This window comes from Chelonia mydas, chromosome 24 (assembly GCF_015237465.2).
Source record: "Chelonia mydas isolate rCheMyd1 chromosome 24, rCheMyd1.pri.v2, whole genome shotgun sequence".
Lineage (NCBI taxonomy): Eukaryota > Metazoa > Chordata > Testudines > Cheloniidae > Chelonia > Chelonia mydas.
The window spans coordinates 12945904-12971088 of record NC_051264.2 but is presented as its reverse complement, the minus strand read 5'-3'; the positions used below and the strand labels follow the sequence as shown (position 1 = coordinate 12971088).

Genomic DNA, 25185 nt, shown 5'->3' with positions numbered 1-25185 from the left:
GGGGGGGGTTCCAAAGAGGGTGGAGCTCGGCTGTTCTCCATGATGGCAGATGACAGAACGAGGAGTAATGGTCTCAAGTTGCAGTGGGGGAGGTCTAGGTTGGATATTAGGAAACACTATTTCACTAGGAGGGTGGTGAAGCACTGGAATGGGTTACCTAGGGAGGTGGTGGAATCTCCATCCTTAGAGGTTTTTAAGGCCTGGCTTGACAAAGCCCTGGCTGGGATGATTTAGTTGGGGACTGATCCTGCATTGAGCAGGGGATTGGACTAGATGACCTCCTGAGGTCTCTTCCAACCCTAATATTCTATGATTTTATGATTCCAGGTTGGATGGGTCAGGTCCAGGGGGTGGTTTTCTGGCTGGATATGTTGGCTCCAGGGGGCGGGAAGGGGGTGGGTACCAGGTTTGATGGGTCAACTCTGGGGGGCAGGTACCGGGCTGGATGGGTCAGCTCGAGGGGGCGGGTACTAGTCTGGATGGATCGGCTCTGGGGGGCAGGAACGGGGTGCGTATTGGGTTGGATTGGTCGGCTCTGTGAGGGCAGGGAGTGGCGGGTACTAGGCTGGATGGAGCAGGGAGGGGGGCGGGTACCGGGTTCGATGGGTCGACTCTGGGGGGCAGGGAGAGGGCAAGTATTGGGCTGAATGGGTCGGCTCTGGGGGGCAGAAAGGGGTGGGTTCCAGGCTGGATGGGTTGGCTCTGTGGGGTGGGTGGTACCAGGCTGGATGGGTTAGATCAGTGGGGCAGGGAGGGGGCAGGTAGCGGTCAGATCTAGGGGGCCCGTCAGGCTGGTTCCCCAATAAAAGTCTCACGGCATCTTTCCATATGTTTTATTAAATATAAATTATTTCGGTGCTGCGCAATTGCAACAGGAGATTGACAGGTCGGTAGCGGGGTGGGGTTCACTCTGAGAACTCTCATCCCCCCTGGCGGGGACCCCAGTGCCTGGGCATGGCCGGGAAATGGGGTGTTTTTAATGGCGGGAAAAACCCAGGCCCCACCTGGATCGATTTGGCCCAGGCAGAGGCTGTCTATAACATCAACATCTCACCCCTGTGACCTGGCAATGGGGAATTAGAGCTGGTGCCCCTTGGAGGTGAGAGGTCCTGTGCCTCATTCCCTCCCCGCCAAGCCAGCCAGGCAGCTACCCTGGGACATGCCTGAGGTTGCATGCTCTGAGAGGGGGAAGCTGCCCTTAGCATCCCCATGGGCTCTTAGTTCCCAGCCCTACAGCTCTGTGGGGCCCTTACCAGCCCCACCCCAGCAGAGGGTGGGTGTGGGGTAATGTTCCCTCTAATTTTTGACAGGCTGTGTGCGCAAAAAATTTCTTCTGTGCAAATTTTTGTGCTTCTGGGCAAATTTTTGTGAGCGCGGTGTTTCGCTGTGTGCGTGGGGTTTCGGATCTGTGCATGCGTGCACATGCGCACAGCTTAGAGGGAACAGTGGTGTGGGGCAGAGGGCAGCAGACCCAGCTCCCGCATTGGTGGTGTGTGGGAGGGTGCTGCCAGCGGGTGGATTCACGCATACATCCACTTCCCCCCATGAGCCCCATTATCGGGCCCCACAGGAAAGCTGAGAGCTACCATTTTTACTGGGCCTGCAAAACCAGCAGGCAGGGCCTAGCACCAGCCGCCATCTTGGCCCGGTGGTCACCATCTTGCGTCCAGGCCTGGCTGATCCAGGGCCAGCGGCAGTGGGGGAAGCCACTCAGAAATCCAACATCCACTGGCTCCTCCCTCCACTAGTCTCTGTAGGAAGCTGATTGGGCCATCAGCCATTTTGAGCCTCTTTTAGTGGCCATTTTGTATCCATCTTGGCAGCCCCGGGCTAAGAAAACCGGCTGATTTCACCAAGTGAATGGGATCATCAGCCATTCTGAACCCACCTCAACATCCCAGGGATAAGCCTGACTTCCTCCCCAGCCAATGGGATTCATCGTCAGGCCCAGCCAAAGAAGTAAGCTGGGCCATCGGCCATCTTGAACCCAACTCAATGGCCATTTTGAACCCATTTTTGATAGCCGTTAGTGTATCCAACATCGTGACTTCTCCCCTATCCAGTGCGAATCCATCCTCAGGTCCAATGGAGGAAGTCAACAGGGCCATCAACTGTTTTGAACCCCCCTCGTCAGCCATTCTGAACCCATGCCCTGATTCCTAACCCCAGCCAATAGCCACTCATCCTTGCCGCTAGGAGCAAAAGTCAATTGGGGAGACAGCTATTTTGAACCCAGTTTGTTAGCCATCTTGAACCCCCTTCCCCTAGCCGATGGCCACTCATCTTCACCTCCAGCAGCACAAGTCAGCTGGCCTATTGGCCATTTTGAGACAGTTGGCTAAGCCGGACCAATCCCCTCCCACAACAGGGATGGCCCTAGGCGTCTGTCCCCCAATGGCTTGATGTGTGTTGGGGAGGAAGAGTCACACGTGTGTCTGCATGCGCTGCTGGGCAGGCCGCCCGTAGTCCGACTGTTGCGAGAGGGAGGTATAGGAGAAGCGGGAGCCGCCCGACACCTTGCTGGCCTGGTCTGACTGTTCATAGCCACTCTCTGCCTTCTCGTAGGTGCTGGGCTTGACGTAGCTGGTGAAGGCCCGGGTGTAGGGGGCTGTGAGGTAGCCCCCCCCGTACACCCCATCCTGCGGGTAGTGGGGCTCGTAGGCTGTGCGGGAGCCGGGTGCCCCCAGAGTATAGCGGTGGCTGTAGGGCTGCCCTGAGGGGGGGAACATGGTGGCGTGGGACCCGGTGTAGAGGGCGCGCGGGGCTGGGGCATACTCCGAGAAACTGCCAGACAGGTGGGGCTCCTCGTGAGCACGGACCTTGTAGTAACCGTTGGTAGGGTCCTGGGGGGGGGGGGGGGGGGGGGGGGAGTAGGAGAGAGACATCAGTGAGCCAGAGGGGGGAGGGGAGAGTGGGGGGCTGCCCCTCAGAGTGGGGGAACTGCCCCAACTCCGACCAACACAGTGACGCTGCCTGAGTCTGCAGCGAGCCTGTGCCCCTTGCTGTTGGGGAGAGAGGTGCTGCTGTGTGCATCCCAATGAGGTGTGAATTCCCAGCCCGCCTAGCCAGGGGGGACCCCCAGCCCCATGCTAGCAGGGCACTCTGTGTGGGGCAGGAGAGGGCCAGGGAAAGTGCAGGAGGGCCACTGTGCCTTTAAGAGAGGGGGAGGAGATACCATAGCATTGCCTCTTGGGGGAAAAGGGGCATGGCCTGGGTCAGGGGCAGGGCTGCCCACCTTAATGTCCTGGCTGTCCTCTTCCTCCTCCAGGATCTCGCTGTGCTCTGTGTGCGACGTGGCCGGGGACTCGCTGCTCGTGGCCTGTGGGGGTGGGGGGAGGAGGGGGAGGGGCTGAGTCTCGGGGTAGGGGTGTCCAGCCTTATCACTCCCACCCCCGCAGCCAGATCCCAGGGCTTCCTCCTGACACAAACCAACTGAATCTGGATGCATTGCCCAGCGTGGCATTGTGGGGCACCAGGCTGCAGGGAGCAGAGTGAAGGGCTCTGTAGGGGACGCTGTGCCATGCGGAGCAGGAGGTTCGTCAGGGGGCCATGCCACGGGGCAGGGGCACAGTAGAGGGCGCAGTACTGTGGGGACCATGGGGCTCCGTACGGGGCACCATGCTGTGGAGACCGGGGGTCTCAGTAGGGGCGCCGTGCTGCGGGGGCTCAGTAGCGGGCGCAGTGCCGTGATGAGGGGGCTCAGTACAGGACACCATGCCATGCTCACCATGGGCTCCTTGACGTCCTCCTCTGTATCGCTGGGCCGGCTGGGGCTACTGTCACTCGTGGTGATCTGCACCAGGACATCTGTCTTGGACAGCTTGGTGCCTCGTTTGGCTGCTGGACACAGACAGACCCAGGGGTGTGAACCTCTCCTGGGTCCCCAGCTCCCCTATGGGCCCCACCCACCACTGGCTCGAGGGGGGGAATTTGTGTGCCCCATTGGTGTGGTCCCCCATCCCACCTCTGGGGCAGGGCAGCCGGGGAACAGCTGTATATAACACCGCACAGGGATGACTCCCCTGGTGCTAAGATGCAGCCACCTCTGGGGCGGGGCAGCTGGGGAACACCCCCATGTAATGCTGCATGGGAACAGCTTGCCCAGCACTGAGATGCAGAAACTGCCACTGGAACTGAAGGAGTCACTCCATCGGTGGGTAGCAGTAGAGGGCTGTTATCCTGCACCAGCCACAGGAGGGAGAGGCTACACTTGGCCAGCGAGCTGTCCAGATCCAGTCACACACATATGTTAAAAGAGACATGCACCGGGGTTACCACATCAGTGCAGACGTGTCTGAGACACGTCATGGCTCCAGGTGCCCATGGGAATGACTCGTATGTTCATGTATTGGGGGCCTTGGCACATGTTAAAGGGGCTGCCCACGTATGTGAGGTTATGTTTGTGTGACCTTTACATGGGACACGTGTTTCATGCCTGTACAGATGTTCTCGGGAGCATCAAGCCTGTCCATGTCACCACAAGACTGCTAACACCAACTCGCGTGGGTGCTTGTATCTAAACCAGCATGTCCATGTGTGTCCTCATGTGTCCCTATGCACAGAAGCACAGGTCTGTGTGGTACCATGTCGAGGGGTGTGTGGATCCACGAATTAGCCCAGGCCTGTTAACATCTGTTAGAAGTGTGTCTGCATGTGAAGGAGGAAAGGCCCATGTCAGCCTTTTGGGTGATCACGTCTGTAAATGGGGGAGGGGCGGAGCTAGCCAGTAACCTCACCTTTCCCGGGGCACCAGCGCAGGCAGCAGACAGACACGCCAACGGCCAAGACCAGCAGCAGGGTGGCAGCGGCTGCGGCTGAGGCCCCGATTATCATGATGGGCAGGACCTCTGTGGGGGAAAGAGCAGGTGAGAGCAGGCCCCTGCTGCTAAAGCACAAGGACAGCTCACCCAGCACTGAGATGCAGCCACCTCTGGGGAGTGGGGTTAACAGGAGAAAAACTGCACATAACACCTCACAGGGATGACTCACCTAGCACTGAAATGCAGCCACCTCTGGGGCTGGGGAGCCAAGGAGCAGCAGCACATAATACCTCACGGGGACAGTTCATCCAGTGATGCAGCCACCTCTGGAGTGGGGCATCTGGGTAAATTGTAGCCGGTTTGGTCTGGGAGGGTGGAGCAATTGGGTCAGGGGTTGGAACGCATGGGACCCACCCTGTCAGCATGGGGCTAAGTGGTGCCAGTCTGTGCAGCTGTTGCAGGGTTGCGTGTGGGCAGGGCCGGCAGGGCTATGGGCCAGGGGGCGGGGCTTACCCTGCCGGTGCAGTGTGACGGCCGCCGAGCGGGCCCCAAAGCGGTTCCAGGCCGTGCAGTTGTAGGGCAAGGCAAAGTCCTCCGTGTGCGTGGGCTGGATAAGCAGGGCCGAGAGCACCCCCCGCTCCGTAAGCGCCGTGTCCACTGTGAAGCGCTCCTCTGAGCCGCTGTCCAGCACCCGCTCGCCCCACGCCCACACCTGCCGCGAGACCGAGACACAGGCCCTGTCAGCAGGGGGCAAGCTGGGGAGGGATCAGTGGGGGATGGGCGGGGGACCGCAGCACTCACAATGCGATTTGCGGCAGGTTGGGGAGTTCAGGGGGTCAGTCAGGGGGCAGATGGGGGGCAGTACTAATGATACGGTCGGGGCAGATTGGAGGGCCTGGGGCCATCAGCACTCAGAATGCATTTGGGGGCAGGTTGGGGAGCTGGGGGTGAGTTGGGGGGCAGGCAGAGGGCAGCACTGAATGCAGTCGAGGGCAGGTTGGTGGGCTGGGGGGGTCAGCACTCATGATGCAGTCGGGGGCAGGTTGGGGGTCTGGGGGGTCAGTGAGGGCAGGGGACAGTACTCACGATGCGATCAGGGGGGGGGCGTGCTCCTCACTAGACACTCCAACCGTGCCTTGTCCCCCAGCGCCGTCTGTGGCCCAGACTCAGTGGTGATGATGGGGGGCCCTGCAATGGGGAAAGGTAGAATTAGGGGGAGCAGCACCTACTCATACCCCTCCCCCAGCACAGAGACCCCCCCTCCCCAGACGCCTTCCCCACACCCTACGAGAAACCCCATGGGGATGGGCCACCTGAGGCTCCACCCATGGAATGCCCAACCCCCAAGGTAATGTTCCGCTCAGGCAATGCCCCACCCCCAGGCAATGCCCCCTAGGATGCCCCGCCCCCAGGGAATGCCCAGTTCCCAGGCAAATCCCCCTAGGATGCCCCGCCCCCAGGGAATGCCCTCCCCCCAAGCAATGCCCACCCCCAGGCAATACCCTCTAGGATGCCCCACCCCCAGGCAATGCCCCACCCCTGCCCTCACCGTTGACCGCCAGTGTCACCTCCTTGTCAGCCACGCCGATGCGTGGCACGATGGCCTTGCAAATGTACGTGCCAGCGTCCTCCTGTGTCACAGCCTTTAGGTGCAGGGTGTTGCCATTGCTCAGCACCTGCAGCCACATGGCAGGGGTTAGAGCCGGGGGCCAGGATGCCTGGGTTCCAGCCCTGGCTGTGGGAGGGGAGTGGGTTCTAGTGGTTAGAGCAGTGGAGCTCGGAGCCAGGACTTCTGGGTTCAATCCCTGGCTCTGGAAGTGGAGGAGGTCTGGTGGTTAGAGCAGTGGGGCTGGGAGCCAGGACTCCTGGGTTCGATTCCTGGCCCTGGGAGGGGAGTGGGTTCTAGCAGTTGGAGGCGGGAGCCAGGACTGCACCAGGCAGGTCACTCACCACGCTGGATCCCTTCTTGGTCCAGGCCAGGGTGAGGGGCGGGTTCCCGGCCCAGGTGCAGGTGAAGGAGGCGTCAGCCCCGACATCCACGGTGAGGGGCTTGGGCTGGGAGACCAGGCGGGGCCCAACTGCAGGGGGAGGATCCAGTCAGTGTAGGGGTGGGGCTCGGGGGAGCTGGGGCATCTTCCCAACACTGCCAGCCCCACCCCCTATGGCTCCCTGCCAATACTGTACCCCTCTCCCGTACATGCCCCCCTTCTATTGTCCTCCCACCGCCCAGTGCCCAGCCCCTGAAGCAACCACAGCCCGGCTCCCCGAGTGTGCCCTTCCCCCCATCCCCAGCCTGCTCCTCTCCTCTCCCCCACCCCCTGCACGGACAGCACCCAACACCCTTCCCCCCACACCCAACCCAAATCCTGTCCCCCAGCACCTATCCGCCACCTCCCCTGCAACCCCCCAGCGCCCATCCCCCCAAGTCACAGTCCCACCCCCCACTTGCAGTGCACATCCCCCCACTCCCACTCACAGCGCCCCTCCACCCCCTCACAGCGCCCCCCCCAACTCACAGTGCACATCCACCAGGGTGCTGACGTTGGTGCTGCCCACGGCGTTGGCCACCTCGCAGGACACGGGCTGGGTGAAGAAGGAGTGATCCACCCTGGCCTCATAGCTGTCCCCGTTGGCCTCGGCGATGGCCACGCCGCCCTTTGCCCACCTGCCCAACAGCCGGTGTGTGGTCGGGGGGAGACGCAGAATTAGGGGGAGCCATCAGCTGGGGGCAGTACCGCCTGTTCCCACCAGGGGGCCCAGATTCCCCTCTGCTCCCGGCAGGTAAGGCAGCAAGAGCCGGTGGGGGGGGCCTGCATGTCCCCACTGCAGCCACCAGAGGGCAGTGCAGCCCCACCCCTACCCCTGGCTGGGCCCCCGGGGCCGCCCAGGGCGCCCGGTCGCCGGGGTCCGCCAGCGGCTCTTACCGGTAGCCGGTCACCTCGGGGTTGGCAGTGGCGGTGCAGAGGAAGCTGACCTTGGCCCCCTCCGCGACGGTCTGCGGCTGGACGGAGAGGATCACCGTGGGGGGGTCTGGAGGGGGGAAGGGGAAGACAGTCAGAGACATGCAACCAGCTCTGGGGTGGGGCTCACCTGCCCCCCGCCAAGTCCCCTCCCTGCCCCTCACAGCACAGTGCACCCTGCTTGGCCCCCACCCCCGACAGCATGGTGCCCCCCACCAGACCCTCGCCTGCTCCCCACAGCACAGTGCCCCCGTTGAGCCCCCTGCCAGCCCCCCGCAGCACAGTACCCCACACTGAGCCCCTTGCCTGGCCCCCCACAACATGGTGTCCCTGCCAGCCCCCCCGCAGCACGGTGCCCCATGCCAAGACCTGGCCCTGCCCCCCCACAGCGCAACACCCCCTCCCCCCAGGTCAGGACTCACACAGCACGTCGAGGGTGATGGAGGTCTGCTTGCCGGCAGGCGCGGCCGCGTTGGTGACGTGGCAGGTGTAGGCACTGCCCATGTCTTGGGTGCTGGGTGTGAGGAGCAGGGTGCTGAGGGCTGTCGCCCGCTTCCCATCCTCCATCAGGGCCTGGGGGGGCAGAGGTCAGGCCTCAGCTTGGGGCCCACTAGGCCCATCTCCCAATGGGTCCAGGGGCTGGAGGGAGAATCACCCACCCCCCACTGGGCTGTCCTTTCATGCCATATCCCACCTCCCCTTTAATATCCTTCCCCCTGCCCCCCGGCTGCCCCTTTAATAGCCTGTGTCCCACCGCACACCTGGACTGCCCCTTTAATTCCTTGCACCCCACACACCTTAGCCCCTTTACTACCCTGCCCCCGCACCCCAAGCTGCCCCTTTAATAACTTGCCCCGCACACATACCCTGTGTCTTCCCTTTAATGCCCTGCCCCTTGGCCCCTCACCTTGGCATAGAGGGCAGAGCCTTGCAGCTGCCCATCGCGGTACCAGCTGATCTCAGGGGCAGGCTTGGCGCCAGACACTTGGCAGGTCAGATTGTAGGGCACGCTGGCCTGGACCCGGACGATAGGGCCGTTCTGGATCACGGGGTCATTGGGCGGTACTGGGGGGGCAGATGGGAGACAGGGGGTCAGTGATGGGGTGGGAGTCCCCAGGGCGGTGCCCCAGCTGTGGGGAGAGAGGGCTCCAGTATTGTGAGCTTCCCCAGGGCAGTGGCCCAGCTTGACAGGAGGGGACACTCACGGAGCACCGTGAGCTGGGCACGCTGGGAACGCAGTGCCGCCTGCGTAGCTTGGCACTCGTACATGGCGTCATCGCCCAGCTCAGTGGACTCGATCCTCAGGTTGTGCTGCCCGGCTGCCAGATCCCCGACGATGGAGTACCGGGCCCAGCCTGCGGGAGAGAGGGACAGACTGCAGGGATTGGCACAGCGCCCCCCGGGGGCCCCTTGTCTCCCCCCCTGCAGCACCATGTCCCCAGGAATCCCCAGTCCCCCTCACAGCACAGCACCCCGCAGGGGACCGGGTCCCCCACTGCAGCACAGCACCCCTCTAGGAACCCCCAGTCCCGCCTCACAACACAGCTCCCCCTGGGCACCCCCAGTCCCCTCTCCTGCAGCACGGCGCTCCCCAGGGAGCCCCAGTCCCTCCCCCCCCATCATGGCACCCAATGGGGGTCTCTTGGTCCCTCCCCCCCTGCAGAACAGTGCCCCCTGGGGACCACCAGTCTGCTCCCCTGCAGCACGGTGCTCTCTGGGGACCTCTAGTCTCCACCTCTGCAGCACGGCACCCTGTGGGGTCCCCTGGTCCCTCCCAGCACAACGCCCCCTGCTGACCCTCCCCCTGCAGCCATGTACGTACCAGGCAGGTCTCGCTCTCCACCCAGTGCCAGGCCATCCTTGGTCCACTGCACCATACCCTGGTAGCCCACAACCACGCAGGCCAGCGTCACCGATTGCCCCGCCACGATCACCTGGTCCATGGGCTGCTGAAAGAAATACGCCCCCCAGCCTGGTGGGAGGGGGAGGCATTAACCACCCAGGTCACCAGATGGGGGCCCAGGGATTATGGGGGGGCCTGGGAGCCAGGACTCCTGGGTTCAATCTCAGCTTGGGGAGAGGAGTGGAGGGGAGTTCATGAGGGAAGGCTCCCAACAGGAGCATAAGGTGGGGGCAGATTGGATGGGGAAGAGGGGCAACATGGGGAGCGCAGGCTGGGGGGGATGGGAGATCCTGTCAGCAGGGGAGGCGTGGGTAGCACAGTTTGGGGGGATGGGAGATCCTGTCAGTGGGTGGGGTGGGGGTGGGTAGCACAGTTTGGGGGGGTGGGGGATTCCGGCAGTGGGGGAGGGGGGCATGGGGACTGCAGGCTGGGGGGGATGGGAGATCCTGTCAGTGGCGGGGCGGGGACGTGGGGAATGGAGGCTGGGGGGGATGGAGGATCCAGGCAGCAGGGCAGGGAGCGTGGGGAATGGAGACGGGGGGGATAGGGGATCCTGGCAGCAGGTGACGGGGGGCACGGGAAGTGCATGATGGAGGTGGGTGGAGGATCCCAGCAGCAGGGGAGGGGGGCATGAGTAGCACAGTTGGGGGGGATGGGGGATCCTGTCAGGAGGGGAGGGGGGCATGGGGAACGGAGGCTGGGGGTGATGGGGGATCCCATCAGCAGGGGAGGGGGTCGTGTGGAGCGCAGGATGGGGGGATGGGGGATCCTGTCAGCAGGGGAGGGGGGCGTGGGGGATCCAAGCAGTGGGGGAGGAGGGAGCTGGGGGAGGGATAGCTCAGTGAATGGGGTGAGGCAGGGAGACAGAAGGGGCAGGCAGAGAGGGGTGCATGGAAGGGCAAGAGCTGTGGCTGCCGGCGGGGCAGGAAATGGGGTCTGGAACCTTTCCCCTGTAGTGGGTGCCAGCTGTGATCTGGACCCAGGGCGGGGGCCTGGCTGGCTGCAGGGGGGGCTGGTTCACCTGGACTGCCCCCCCCAGAGAAGTCCATAGGGGAGGGAGGGGGTTATGGGGTCTCTGCCAACCTCCCTGCCCTGGGCACCTTAAGCAGGGTTGTAAGGGCATTGTGGTACCGATCCCCACGGAGTTGGCCCAGCCTTTCTGTAGGGCTGGCAGGCTGGTTGGGGGGGACGTAGGTGCTAGGGCCCAAATGATGCTAGGGCTGGGAACAGGAGTCAGAGACCCCCGCAATGTACTCAGGGCTATCTGCCCCCCACAAGGTTGGAGGAGATTGGATGGTGAAGTGTCCCCCTCCCCTGGTCCCCCAGCTCCACCCCCCACAGACACACTCTCCCCCAAGGTCCCCCCAGCCCTTCCCTAGGGACTGTTCCCTAGCCCAACCCCACAGATACCCACTCCCCCAGCAACCCCGAACTGTCCACCCCATCCCACTATAGATACCAGGGTTGTCCTTAGGATTGATGGGGCCCTATGCAGTATTATTAAATTGGTGCCCCTGTGCCCGACTTGGGGCACAGCCACCACCCCCGCTCACGGACCCCCAGAAGAAACGCCTCCCCCAACAATTGCTGACACACACCGAGCTTCCTACACAGCTGTGGCAGCCTGGGCCCATCTCAGGGCAGTGGAGAGTCACAGTTCCCTGCCCTCATGCAGCATGCGCCGCGCTGGTGCATTCGGCTCTGTGAATATGGCCCCTGCCTAAGGAGACTGCAGCACGTGCTGGGTGTGCGGGAGCCAACCTGCTCTTAACTGCTGTCCAGGTGATGCCCCAAATTTTCAGGTGCCCTATGCAGCCGCATATGCCTAAGGACAGCCCTGATAGATACACTTTCCCCCCACCCAATTCTGCCCCCCAGTTGCCCTGCAGACTCTTTCCCACTGCCCCATTCCCCATAGGCCTTGCCCGAGACACCCCCACCAGCCTTCTGTGCCCCAGCTCCGGTACCCCTGGGACAGGAACTGCTCCATTTCTTCGGGAAAGGAGCCCAGAGGCTGAAGGGTGAAAGATCCTTTCTGCGCCGCTGAGATTCCTTGGCTCTGATCTCCTGGCTAAACCCTTCTTAATTCCAATCCAATAACACCGCCCTTTGTCCCGATTGTTTCCAAGTTTACCCAATAAACCAGGATCTGAATAAGGGGATAATCCTCTGAGGAGGGTCAGGAGGGGCTGGGGGTGGGATGGCAGAGCTGGAGGGAGCGAGAGAACAAAGCAGAGGGAGATGCACATATGCCAGGCTTTCTGTAGCACAGAGGATCCAGGAGTCCCAGCTCTGTGGCCCATTACACCCCACTGCCCGGGCCAGAACCCAGAAGTCCTGGCTCTCAGCCCCCGCTGCTCTAACCCACTAGACACCACTCCCTCCCGCAGAGCCAGGGATGGAACCCAGGTGTCCGGGCGCACAGCTGGTTTCCAGGAGCAGGCAGGGAAGAGCGATGGGTGGGAAGCAGGTCATGACCCTCCACAGAATTAGGAGGGGGGATGATGTCCTGGTTAATTTCCAGCCCCCCCTCTTAATTTCACCCCTTGACTGGTTTTGGCTTCACTGATACTGAATCCTCTCCGCCCCCCCCACTAATTAGATTGTGGCTCTGAAATTTCAGGGAGAGTTAATGGGATTTCTGGGGTGGGGGGGGAGATGCATGAGGGATTCCCCCCATGCACAGTGTCAGGTGACGGACACCAGCCAGGGAGCAGGGACAGATGGGCACTACATTCTCACCCACTCGCAATGCCCAGCGGGTTGGGGGGCTGGGCTGGTAGTGCGCTGGTCATCGGGGGACGACAGAGGGGGTTATGTACGCACACACACAGATGTCACACACACACACATGGAGACGCACACACACAGCTGTGACAGATACATGCACACACACAGGGCTCTGACACACACACAGAGCTGAGACAGACACACAGATGTGACACACAGAGCTGCACACACAGGGCTCTCTCCCTCTCTCTCTCACACACACACACACACACACAGGGCTCTGATACCCATACACACACTGCTCACTGACACACACCTAGCTTTGGCTTGATACACAAACACATCTCTCTCCTCTGTAGCCAGTGACACTGACCCCCTCCCCATCACACGCTGACTGAGACACGCTCCGTGACATTGCCAGATTTACAGATACACAAGGGATCACGCACACCCTGACCCAGATTCACCCCTCCTGACACCCCCACACAGGCTCACCCCTCCCCCCGCACGGCATGGACACAGCCACGCACAGACTCACACTGGTGCTGGGGTCACACACACACGCTCTAGGGATGACCCGGACTCACCCCCAGGCTCCCGAGAACATTCACACCCTGTGACGCAGACCCACGGCAACAGCCACAGCGCTTCAGGCTGATGCCCACAGCCTGGCACACCCGCCCACCTGCGCTCAGCTCACTGGGCTAGCCCCGTGCCCCCACTCCCGGCCTGTGAAGAGCAGATACATCATGGCATTTCATGGAGCCCCCCATGGGGGGGAAGACCCCTGCTACAGCACCCCGCTCTTCTACCAGAGCTGGGGAGAGAACCCAGGAGTCCTGGCTCCCAGCCCCCCCGCTCTAACCACCAGACCCCACTCCCCTCCCAGAGACAGGGATAGAACCCAGGAGTCCTCGCTAGAACCCACTCTTGACCCACAGCTGAAAATAGGGGGAATGATTCCCAGGAGTTAGAGCAAGAGGGGGGCTGGGAGTCAGGACACCTGGGTTCTGTCCTGGCTTGCGGACGGGAGGATGTCTAGTGCTTAGAGCCAGGGGGGAAGGGGAGGGCTGAGAGTCAGGATGCCTGGGTTCTCTCGCCATCCCTCCTTCCCCACTTGTCAGTTCTCCCACCCCCTGCACTCAGAGATACTCAGCTGCATTTCCACACTCAGCAGCAAATCCCATTGGAAGCTGCACAGAGGCCTCAGATTCCTGCCCCCTAACAGGCGTGAAATCTGGGCCCATTGTGTGCCTGGCTCTGGGGAGGCCGCGCAGTTCCAGCAAATAGCTCTGTGCAGAATGTGGGACCCTGCTGATCCCAGCCTGGCCGGGCCCCCTGCCCCCCAGTAACCCCCACCCTACACAGAAGGGGGGGACAGAATGGGGGAAAGGGCCAGCAGAAAGCGTTGAGCCTCCCAGGATGGAAATAGCCAGAGGCAGCGTGGGTGAGCGGTTAGAGCACGGGACAGCGAGTCAGGAATCACAGACGCCACCACGTGAGCTCAGGGGGCTGGGAGCCAGGACTCCTGGGTTCTCTCCCTGGCTCTGCCCCATACTGCTGCCCAGGTGATCTTGGACGAGTCCTGTTGCTTCTCCATGCCTCAGTTTCCCCCATCTACATAAAGGGGATAATGAGAGTGACAGGCAGAGGGCGCAGCCCCAGGAGGCTGTCCAATTCCCCACCCACCTGAGCCACCCATTAGCTCCAGGGCCAGTATCTTTTCTGTCGTGGGGCAGAGAGGGGTGGATGAGGTGTGCAAGGGCAGTGGAGGGCCAGGCAAACCAAGGCCAGGCTGTGGGGGCCCGTTGGGTCAATGCAGGGCCCACACAAAGCCAGTGTTGTTGTGCTGGGAGTGGCAGTGGGAGGGTGCGGGGCGGGGAGGAACGCAGGGGGCCCCACCCTGGGGCAGGCAGCTTATGAGAGCGGGAGCTGCCAGGACCCACAATAGACCCTTTTGTGCCAGGGCTCATTCAGCGCCCATCCCCCCTCCTCCATGCAGCCACCCCAATGCCTGCTGTCTTGGCAGCCCAGAGCAGGGCTGGCCACTCCCCCTCTTGCCAGCCTGGCCCTCTGGCCCCACAGCCTGCGCCCCCTCTCCACCGGCCTGCATCCCCCACCTCCGCCAGCCTGGCCCCCACCGCCTGTGACCCCCCCAGTCCCCCAGCCAGCACCCCTCCACCTATGCTGGCCTGGCCCCCCCATGGTCTGCACCTCCCCCACCTCCGCCAGCCTGACCCCTCAACCCCCCAGCCTGCGCCCCCCCTACATCTACTGGCCTGGCTCCCCATGGCCTGGACCCCTGCCCCACCTCTGCTGACCTGGCCCCCGCCTCCATCCTCACTGCCCAAAACACAGCCCAGCATTGCCACCACCACAGCACAGCACAGCCCACTGGCTAAAGGGGGGCAGCAGGAGAGAGAGAGAAAGTGGGGGGGGGGCAGAGGGCGGGATATAGGGATAGATAAATGGATGGGTGTTCGTGTGTATGCAGATGGATGGATAGACAAACAAACCCTGCACCTTCTCTCTCCACTGCCTCTCCCCCTTTCACTGGGGGGCGGGGGGGAGTCTTGCAGCTGCACAGGGCCACCCCACTGCCATGAGAAAACCCTGCCGGGCGCCCCATGGCAGCGGGTGGGGGGCACATGCCCCACCTGCCCCCCAGCCAGCCTGGCAATGAGCAGAACACCCCCGGCAGGTTTGCCAGCACCGGCTGGCACCAGCTCGGCCCCCAGAAATTAGGTCACTTCCAAACAGCCAACAGATGTTAATTTTGTGTGTGTGTCTGCAAAGCCGGCCCCTCCCCCATGCCCAGAGGAAAGGCAACCCCCCCAGACAGGGATTAGAACCCAGGAGTCCTGGCTCCCAGCCACCCCACCCCTCCCCTCCTAGAGCTGGGGAAAGAACCCAGGAGTCCTGGCTCCCAGCCCCACTGCTGTAACCTACTAGACCGACTTCTCCGGGGATTGAACCCAGGCATCCTGATCCTTACAGGAAGTATCACCAGAGAGTGGGTTAGTTACTGAGCCCGCCAGGCCAGACCATCAGAGCCCCTGGGTTTGACATCCTGGGCAGCAGGGAAGCAGGGAGCAGCAGGTACCAGGGTCCGTGGGTCTGATCTGGGGCAGGGGGAGATATGGGGCTGGACGGGCCATGGAGAGCTGCTACAGAACAGTTACAGTCCCCTCTCCTGACCCCTCCCACCAACCCATCTCAAGCAGCCCTGGAAACCCCCCCACAAGCACCCTCCCGATTTCCCCCACAAGCACCTAGGGCCCTATCCCTCCCCCGTCAGACCCTGATCCCCCCATCCCCATAACCGCCCCAATTTCCCCCACAAGCACCCGCACACCCATCCCTCCTCTGTCAGACCCCAACGCCCTCCAGCCCCATAACCCCCCTGATTTCCCCCACTAGAACCTGTGCCCCCATCCCTCCCCATCAGACCCTGATCCCCCCATCCCTGTAATCCCCTGATTTCCCCCACAAGCATCTGAGCCCCCATCCCTCCCCTGTCAGACCCTGATGCCCCCCAGCCCCATAACCCCCTGATTTCCCCACAAGCACCTGTGCCCCCATCCCTCCCTGTCAGACCCCAATACTCCCCAGCCCCATAATCCCCCAATATCCCCCACAAGCACCTGTGCCCCATCTCTCAGACCCCAATGCCCCCCGATTCCCATAACCCCCCCCGATTTCCCCCACAAGCACCTGGGCCCCCATCCCTCCCCTGTCAGACCCCAAACCCACTCCTCTAGGCCCCCACCCAGCCCCTCTGAGCAGAGTGGATGGAAAACGGTGCCCTAAGGCAAAGACACTCCCTACTCCATCCACCCCCCCGCACACACACACCCCGACACCCTGCTCCGAACCTCTCAGGATTCATTAGTGTTTCTGTAAAGGGAATTCATAGCTGGGGGGCCCAGCGGCCCGACCAGGCGTGTAAGTGTGAGCTCAGCTCAGCTCCCCTGACACCTCCAGAACCCCCCCCCCCCGCCACACAGACACACCTTGGGGGAGACTGGCACCCAGCTGTGCCTGGGCACCCCCGCACCTGCCCCAGGACAGGTCTGCTCCTTTCTCTGTCAGCGCAGGAGGAAAGGAACTGACAGACACATTGGGACAGGCGGGGGCGGGGGGAAATGGAGTTGAGATTTTGCTCTCCCCCGTCCCTCTCTGTATCCCTGCCAGAGCGTAGGATGACTCACAATGCTCTGGGCCTCCAGAAGGGGAAATTGAGGCAGATTTAGTAATGGAACCCAGGAGTCCTGGCTCCCAGCCCTTCCCCTCCAACCACTGGTCCCTACTGCCCTCCCAGAGCTAGGACAGAACCCAGAAATCACCTCCCCAGGAAGTCTGTAGGGGATGATGCCGGAAATTGCAGACTCGCAGGACTCATCTAGTTCTTTCCCTGGAGCGCCCCATGGGATGGAGGAGAGGCTGGGGGACAGTTCCCCACTGCCTGCTCCCCTTCTCCCCCCAATGGGGGCTATATCACAGCACCCCACTATGGGTGCTCATTGGGGCTCCTTCCCAGTAAGATCCTGAAGGGGCTTAATGCATTTACTTAGTGCACTCCCCCCCACACACACACACTCACATACCCAGACACATACGTATCCCTCCCAACACACAGCTTGGCACCATCATCCTGAATGGCAAAGGCCAGAGGAGTTTGTTCAAGGTCAGGATGCCAGTAGCAGAGGTGAGGAGAGAACCCAGGAGTCCTGGCTCCCATCCCCCCGACACCCCCCGCTATAACCCACTGCATCCCACTCCCCTCCCAGAGCCAGGGAAAGAACTCAGGAGTCCTGGCTCCCAGCCCCCCACTGTAGCCAGTGGTGTGTGTGCAGAGTCCTGGGAAGGGAGGCTAAGAAGACCCCTCCAAAACCAGCCATTGCTCAGCCCACTTCGGGGATAGTGGGGGATATGGCCCAGGAGGACTCAACTGATCCCCACCCCACAAGCCCAGGTCCCCACCCCCCAGCTCCTACCTATGTGAGCGAGGCAGCTCAGGGCCAGGATGCAGGGGAGCAGGGCTGACATCTCCATGCTGGGTTGGGGAGCCCCTTGGGGATCCAGCTCCAGGTTCCGGTCCGCTGCTGGCACTGGGACAGAGATCGATTAATCCACACTGCAGCTCTGCTCTGGATTCCTCTACACGCACGAGGGGAGGGTGGTGGTCAGGACTCCTGAGTTCTATCCCAACTCAGGGAGGTCTAGTGGTTAGAGTGTGCAGAGGTTGGGAGCCAGGACTCCTGGGTTCTATCTCGAGCTCTGGGAGGGGACGGGGGTCTAGTCGTTGGGGGAGCTGGGAGCCAGGACTCCTGGGTTCTATTCCCAGCTCTGGGAGGGGAGGGGATTGGGGTCCAGTGGTTAGAGCGGGGGCTGGGAGTCAGGACTCCTGGGTTCTATCCCTTGCTCTGGGAGGGGGGACTAGTAGTTGGGGGGGCTGGGAGCTAGGACTCCTGGGTTCTCTCTCGATCCCGAGGACCCACTCTGCACAGCCAGGCTGATGATGCTCTGGAGTCCTTCAGCTCTGGGGATAGCGACTCATTGAGGCCAGCAGCCGGCAGGCCCCGCCCAGGGTGGGCGCTGATTGGTGGAGCAGGCGCTCTCATTAATAAAAAAGATCACACACACACAGAGCCTGGGTCATCTGCAGCTGGGTGGCGGGGTGGGGTGAGCCCCTCATCCCAGACAGAGGGTGCTCCCCGCGGCATGAGAAGGGCATTAGGGGATATGGGGTGTGTGTGTGTAGGTAGGTAGGTAGGTAGGTAGGTAGGTGTGTTACACAACACAATGCACACATGCATGGATCAAGCCCCCTCACAAGAACAGTAAAGGGGAAAGTGGGCACACAACACGTGCACCTCCACAACCCCAGCAGGGGTGTGACCCTGTGTGTGTGCAGTGAGGGTTGTGTTTGTGCAACAGTGTTGCTGTGCATAGCGGGATGTGTGTGAGTTGCAGATTCATTATGTGTGCACATGCTGGGTGTCGTTTGTGTTTCTCTGCGCTGTGCCCATGTGTTGCAGTAGGTGTGTGCACTGTGTGCTGTTTTTGTGTGCAGTGTGAGCACAACTGGAGCTGGTTGCTCCCCCACCCCTGGCAGGGAGGCCTAAGATTAGGAACTGGGAATCCCCGGGGGACAGCCACTGCACAACAACCTGACGCAACCCCCGGCTTCCTGCCAGCTCCTCACCAGGCACAGCCTGCTTGGCTGGCTCCTCAGCCCCAGCCCCCAAATGCCCGGCCCAGCTGGCTCCCTCTCCCTGGCCTGCTCCCCCTCCTTGGTTGCACCCTCTTTCTCTGGTTGCCCCTTCTTTCTTGGTCTTTCCCAGCTGCCTACCCTCATGCCACCTCTCTCTGCCTGGTAGCACCCACTGACAGAGCACATCCCCCACTCTGTAACCCTGCCCCCTGGGAAGTCCTGCTCCTACAGGAGTGGAAATGCCATGGGGCTGGGAATTCCACCCCCATCTGTTCCCAATTATCTCTTGGGAGTTTGTGCAACAGGGGAAATGGGGGAAGCTGAGACCTCAGGGAGTTGACTCACCCCACACAGGGGGATAGAATCCAGACATCCTACGTTCCAGCCCCCCGCCTCTAACTACTAGACCCCAGAACTCCTGACTGCCCCCTCCCAGAGCCGGAGATAGGACGCAGGCGTCTTGGCTCCCAGCTCTAACCCACTAGCCCCCCACTCCACTCCCAGAGCTGGGGATAGAACCCAGGAGTTCGGGCTCCCAGACCCCCCTGCTCTCTGTGGTAGGCCATGCCGCAGGCACATGCCTTCCCTGCCAGTCCCTTGGGTGATGTGGGTGAATGGGAAGCAGATTGTGCTGGGGTGTGTGTGGAGGGGGGAAGATTTAAGGGGATTTCTGCTGGTTTGTGTCTTCTTTGCTAGATAGATTTAAGGCCCCACCTCTGTTTCGGCGTGTTTGTGCAGTGCGTATAGTTCTGTCTGTTCATGTGTTTCGGTGTGTGTGCAATGTGTGTAGCTCTGCATGTACCACGCCCTAGTGTGTGCGTTGGTGTTGCTATATCTCTGGGGTCAGTGAGCAGGACTGTGTCTGGCTCTGGGTGTGTCCAGAGGACTGTGGCGGAGTGCTCTGAGTGGGGGTGTAGCTTGATGTACCCAGTGAGCCGCCGTTGGAATCCGTCCCAAGAGGATTTGGAAAGAATATTCTGAAGATTTGGGGATTAAACAGAAAAAAAATTGGCATCTGTATGGAGTGGGGGAGGGGAAATCACTGGGGCTGGGGGCAGGGCCCAGCCACACCAGAGCTCCCAGGGCACTGGGAGGCAGGACTCCAACATACAATTCCCAGGTCCCTTGAGTCTAACCACTGCACCCCACTTCCCTCCCAGAGCTAGAGAGACAAGCTAGGCGTCCCAGCTCCCAGCTCTCCCTCTCCCCACTCCAGCCCTCCCCGAGCTGGGGATGGAACCCAGGAGTCCTGGCAACACAAACTCTTCCTAAGAGACCACCATAGGTCCCAATCCTTCACTGATGCCATCGGCTCACAGTGCAGGGATGGGGGGGAAAGACTGTCCCCCAAACACCTGCCCCCCATCCCCCCAAATCTGAATAGTGAGCGGCCCATCAATTGCCGCGGGCGTCAGGAAAAGCTGTCGGGCTTCCCAGGCCCAGCAGGGCCCGTCGCCCCGGTAACGGGGCCTTGTGGGAATGGAGCCTGCTGCAGTCCTATTGAGGGCAGGCGATGGAGGAGGGGGACAAAGTCCCCAAAGGAGGAGTGTGAAAAGGCCAAGGGACCCCCTCCCCCCAGCCCCAGCAACATGTGGCTGCGCTCCCACCCAGATCCACGCCCCGCAGCTGCCCGGCAGTCCTGCCAATCACCAGCCCCTGCCCAGAGCAGGGGGCTGGGAGCCAGGACTCCTGGGTTCTCTCCCTAGCTCTGGGAAAGGAGTGTGGTCCAGTGGGTTAGAGCAGAGGGGCTGGGAACCAGGACACATGGGTTCACTCTCTAGCTTTGGGAGGGAGATGGGATGCAGGTGTTAGAGTAAGAGGACTGGGGGCTAGGATGCCTGGGTTCTCTTTCTATTTCGGGACGGGCATGGGGTCTACTGGGTTAGAGCAGGGGAGACTGGGAGCCAGGACTCCTGGGTTCTCTGGGAGAGAAGTGGGGACCAGTAGGTTAGAGCAGCGGGGCTGGGAGCCAGGATTCCTGGGTTCTCACTCCAGGTCTGGGAGGGGAGCATGGTCTGGTGGGTTAGAACAGGAGGGCTGGGAGCAAGGACTCCTGGGTTCTATCTATGCCTTGATGTGTTTTGATTCTTAGGTGACGGTTCTTCCCAGCACTTGGGAGGCTTCCTGTTTGTTGTGAGGCCCTGTAATGAGTCAGTGAGTTCTCACACCCCAGTTTGATTCATGACAAGGGCCCAGCTGATACTAAGCTGGGCCCCTGAGCAGGAAGGTAAGGGCTGAATGGAATAAGGGGGGAAAGATCCTTCCCCACCCCAGAAGGTTTCCCTCGCCTTTGACCCTCCCTTGCCCAGCACTGAGATACTGCCACTTCTGGAGTGGGGCAGCTGGGGAACAACCGCACAGTGAGGGTTTGGGGCAGGAAGTGAAGGGCAATCCCATGCCTAAGCACAACCCCAGTGCGTGCGTGTGTGTGTGAGTAGTGGGGGGGGGGGGGGGCATCAGCCTGGAGATTGGGGTTAACAGGCCACAGCATCATATCTCTTGGGAACTTTTTTCCGAGCGCACGCCCGGGGGACCTGCGGGGTGAGATCATGGAAGAAAGTGGGGCAGAGCGCGGAGGGTAATTACCTCCAGTGGGAGGCCGGCTTCATGCCACGCATGGAGCCGAGGCTGTGGCCAGGGCACTGGGGTCCAGGGGGAGCACAACCTGTGGAAAATAAACAGCGCCTGGCGATGGGGCTAATTAAAGCACCTTCCGTGAGTCGTCTGGGGACAGCATGCCAGGGCTTCTCTGCACTGACTGTGGGTTGGATGGGAGACCCTTGGGGTGGCGGGGTGGGGGTGGTTAGTGGGTGGAGTGCAGGGAACAAGGGGGGCATTTGTATGCCTGGGGGGGGGGGGCTGGTGTCACAGCTTGTGGTTGATAGGAGATTGACCCCTAGCTGGAACCTGAGTGAACCCCTGTATACCCTGCCTCCCACTGCACCTCCACTATATCCTTCTTCCCCCTTCTACCCTCCACTGTGCCCCAATATAGACAGCCCCATTATATCCCCATGTACCCTGCCCCTCAATATACACAGCCCCATTATATCTCCATATACCTTGCCCCAAGTGTACCCCAATTCAATATACACAGCCCAATTATATCTCCCATGTACCTTGCTCCCACTCCCCCCCAATATACAGAGCCCCATATATCTCCATATAACCTGCCCCCACTGTGCTCCCCCCCACTGCAGCCCCAAGACTCCCTGCTCCCCCAGACTCACTGGGTACCCTGCCCCTCATCTCCTCCCTCCGCTCCCCCCCCGCCCCCGCACCTCGGCTTGACCTGCCTGTGGCGCCCTGTTGCCATTCAGGGGCTGACAGTCGGTGATGGACGGTGTGGCGGCCATCTGCTTCCCGTGTGGGGACGGGCTGGGAGTTGTCTGCCCTCGCCGTGGGCTGCGGAGGCCTCCAGCTGGGACTAGGCCTCGGCGGCCATCATGGGCCTCCTGTCCGCAACAGGGACTGAACCTGCCCTGATTGTGGGGAGTCCTAACGTTTGCCCCACAGCGGGGCAACATGGATGCTGATGTGATCCCCACAGCCTCCTTCAACTCACAGGGGAAACTTGGTATCAGAGAAGGGATCCCAGGAGTCCTGGCTGTCAGCCTCCCCTTGCTCTAACCACCAGACCCCACTTCCTTCCCACAGCCAGGGGGGCAGAACCCAGGGGTCCTGGCTCCGAGCTCCCATAGGCAGATTGATGAGGGGCACATCCTGGGTGTCAGGGGGAGGAGGCCAGGGTGCTGGGCTTTGCAGCAGGCTTCCCCTCTGTTCTCCATGCCAGGCCCTGTCCCCTAACCCACCATTCCTCCTTCAGGAGCTATCTCATGAGCTGCCCATTTCAGTTACGGTCCAATGTACCAGCCGCAGACAGTGGGCCGAGTGGGTTAGAGCAGGGAGGTCTGCGAATCAGGACTCCTGGGTTCTATCCCCAGCTCTGGGAGGGGACTGAGGTCTAGTGATTAGAATAGAGGAGCTGGGAGCCAGGACTCCTGAGGTCTGTTCTCAGCTGTAACCTTGTAGAACCCACTGCCTACGCTGTGCCTTAGTTTCCCCATCTGTGAATTTGTCACAGTCACCCAGAGCAGGATGGGGAATTTCAGCCTTGAGCAGAGGCTGGACAGCAGCTGTGAGCACGACACTGAGCTCCCTCTGCCATTAACCAAGCACCTATTGTGTTGGAGTGGGGGGAGGGCAGACTGTGATCAGCCCCAATCCCTTGGCACGTAGGCTGGGCTGCTGGGACTTTAACTTCTCACAAGCACTTCGCAGGGCTCCAGAGCCCTCAGGGCTGCCCATCCCCACCTGGATATCTGCGCCTGGGACGGGGAGCAGGGAACTGCCCCTCACCCAACTAGCTATAGATGTGCTCCCTGTGTGGGGACAGGCTGGGAGTTGTCTGTCCTCGCTGTGGGCCGCGGAGGCCTCCAGATGGGACTAGGCCTCGGCGGCCATCATGGGCCTCGTGTCCATAACGGGGACTGAACCTGCCCTGATTGTGGGGAGTCCTACCCGTTGCCTACACATCCCCAGGCAGATCTATCTATTTCCAGACACCCCCTCTATCTATCTATCTATCTATCTATCTATCCTGGCAGTTGGTTTACTGTATAACCAAGTGCCGGCCCCTCCTCCCCCTTTTGTCCCTGTGAGGCAAGGCGGGCGGGGGGGTGGGGCCGCTCTCACCATGACGACCTCTGGCCCCCTCCGTGGGGTCGGGGACCCCGATTGTACTGCCACGTTGTGCTTCATTAAATCTTGATCGGAGTTCATTAAAAGTGTGGTTTGGACATTCCTGCATAGTTTATTAATCCTGGCCCCCCGCCCCCACCCCTTCCCCCTCCGCTCCCAGCCCGCAGCACCATTATCCCCAGCAAGGGTCACAAAAGTACCATCTGTTTCTGCCGCGTTCATTCCTTCCTGACATGTTGGCAGTATGGGAGGGAGGGGATGGGGGGCTGCGTAGCTGGGCCTGCCTGCCTTCCTCTGGGCATTTTCCTGTGGCCTCCTTCCCTCGCTGGGGTGAAGACCCCGGGGACTGGCGAGCTATGGATCTAGCTAACACCAGACACCCCGTCTGTCTATCCCCAGACACCCCGCCCCCATCTATCTACCTATCTATCTATCCGCCCTGTCTGTTTGGGGTGCAGGCACGTCGGTCTCCATGGCCCACTCTAATAGGCTGCTTCTCTATAGAATGTGGCACCTGTTAAAGGCCGCAGCAAAATGTAGTTCACCCAAAATCTTCATAGACGGTGGAGACAGGAATGGCTTTCACTCCTCTCCCTGCCCTGGGGCCGGATTACAGCCAGTGCCCCCATAGAAGAAAGGGCCTGTGTACCATTCACCACCCCCTGAGTCAGCCAATGCCCCCACCCCAGGGCCAGAATACAGCCATCGCCCCTGGAGGAGGAAGGCCCCATCTCCCATTCCCCACCCACTTTGACGGGTAGGTCTTACAGTCGCGTGGGGCTGTGTGTGGTGGGAGACACAGAAACAGGCTCACCCCACAGGGGACCCCTTCATTCCCAACAGCGGCATCATTGTCCATGCTCAGCTCGCTGGGAAGTATTTAATTTGGATTTTCAGGAAGCTCTCTAATCCCTTCAAATGGATGGAAGATGAAGACCAATACCCCAGCCAGGGTCATGGTGCCCAGCAGGGCAGGCCTATTGCAGGGCTGGGGGGAAATACCCCAGGGGTGGCTTCATCACACCAGCAGGCCTCATTTGAGTGATGGGGCCAGGGCTAAGCTACAGGACGGGGTGGAGGGGGTGAAGAGGGGTAAGATGGGGTGGGAGGACCCCATTTTCCTCATGGGGGGATCTTTCAAAATTTTGGGATGACCTGTAATTTGTTTGGATTCCACCAACCACCCAGAGATCCCGGCATGGGGAGCTAAAGGTGGATGGTGGATTCCTTATGGCCCCTGCCCCACAACATCCCTCACCCTGGCGTCTGGGCACATGTCCAATTTCATGCCCACCGTCCAAGCGGCTGGTGTGTTTGGGGTTGGGGGGAGGGGCAGGTGGCCCCTCACTAATCCTGTAATCTTGTTAAGAGAAGCTGATTAATTGCCAACAATCCTTACAATTAATTAGAAAAGGGGACAGGGAGAGGAGAGGCTGGTGAGGGGCGAGGGTGGGTTGGCTGGCAGTGCCAGGTCACCAGACTGTCATTGTTCATGTGGGGCGGGGGCAGGTATTCGGGGGGGCTGTGGTGAGAGGTGGCACCAGCTGGAAACAAGGCGGGAGGGGCTGAGGGGGACGATCCTGCCCGTTGATCCGTATTTCCTAGCTGTGGATTTTCGCACAGTCGGTCGGTTTAAAGCACGCAGCCTTAAACCCCTCGCTCTGCTGGTGGATTAAGCCCTCAGCCCATTTGCACAGGGCATATGTCGTGCCATTATGTTTACTTGCGTGCGCGCAGGCACACACACACACACACACACCTCCCCAAACCTGTTGGCATTTTGCTGCCACCTGATGGCCAAGTAGGGCGATGCCGGGTGACTCCCACCTGCTGGGCCTGTCTCACAGCAAATTCTTTACATGCTTAAATAATTAATGGCTGGAGGGAGGCTGTGGCAAGGGGCCATGAAAGCCG

At 61.1% G+C, this 25185-nt stretch overlaps 1 protein-coding gene across 1 annotated transcript; it reads right to left on the bottom strand.

The window, feature by feature from the left end:
- Window positions 1-236: 236 nt before the first annotated feature.
- On the bottom strand, window positions 237-17943 carry KIRREL2 (kirre like nephrin family adhesion molecule 2). Its single transcript, XM_043534929.1, is given in 17 exon segments — window positions 237-2843; window positions 3236-3319; window positions 3728-3837; window positions 4737-4847; window positions 5274-5472; window positions 5847-5864; window positions 5866-5948; window positions 6310-6436; window positions 6711-6838; window positions 7277-7425; window positions 7685-7790; window positions 8143-8293; window positions 8628-8785; window positions 8926-9075; window positions 9543-9692; window positions 17351-17464; window positions 17855-17943. Coding segments are annotated over 17 exon segments (2259 nt in total). The 5' UTR covers window positions 17856-17943; the 3' UTR covers window positions 237-2423.
- Window positions 17944-25185: the final 7242 nt, after the last annotated feature.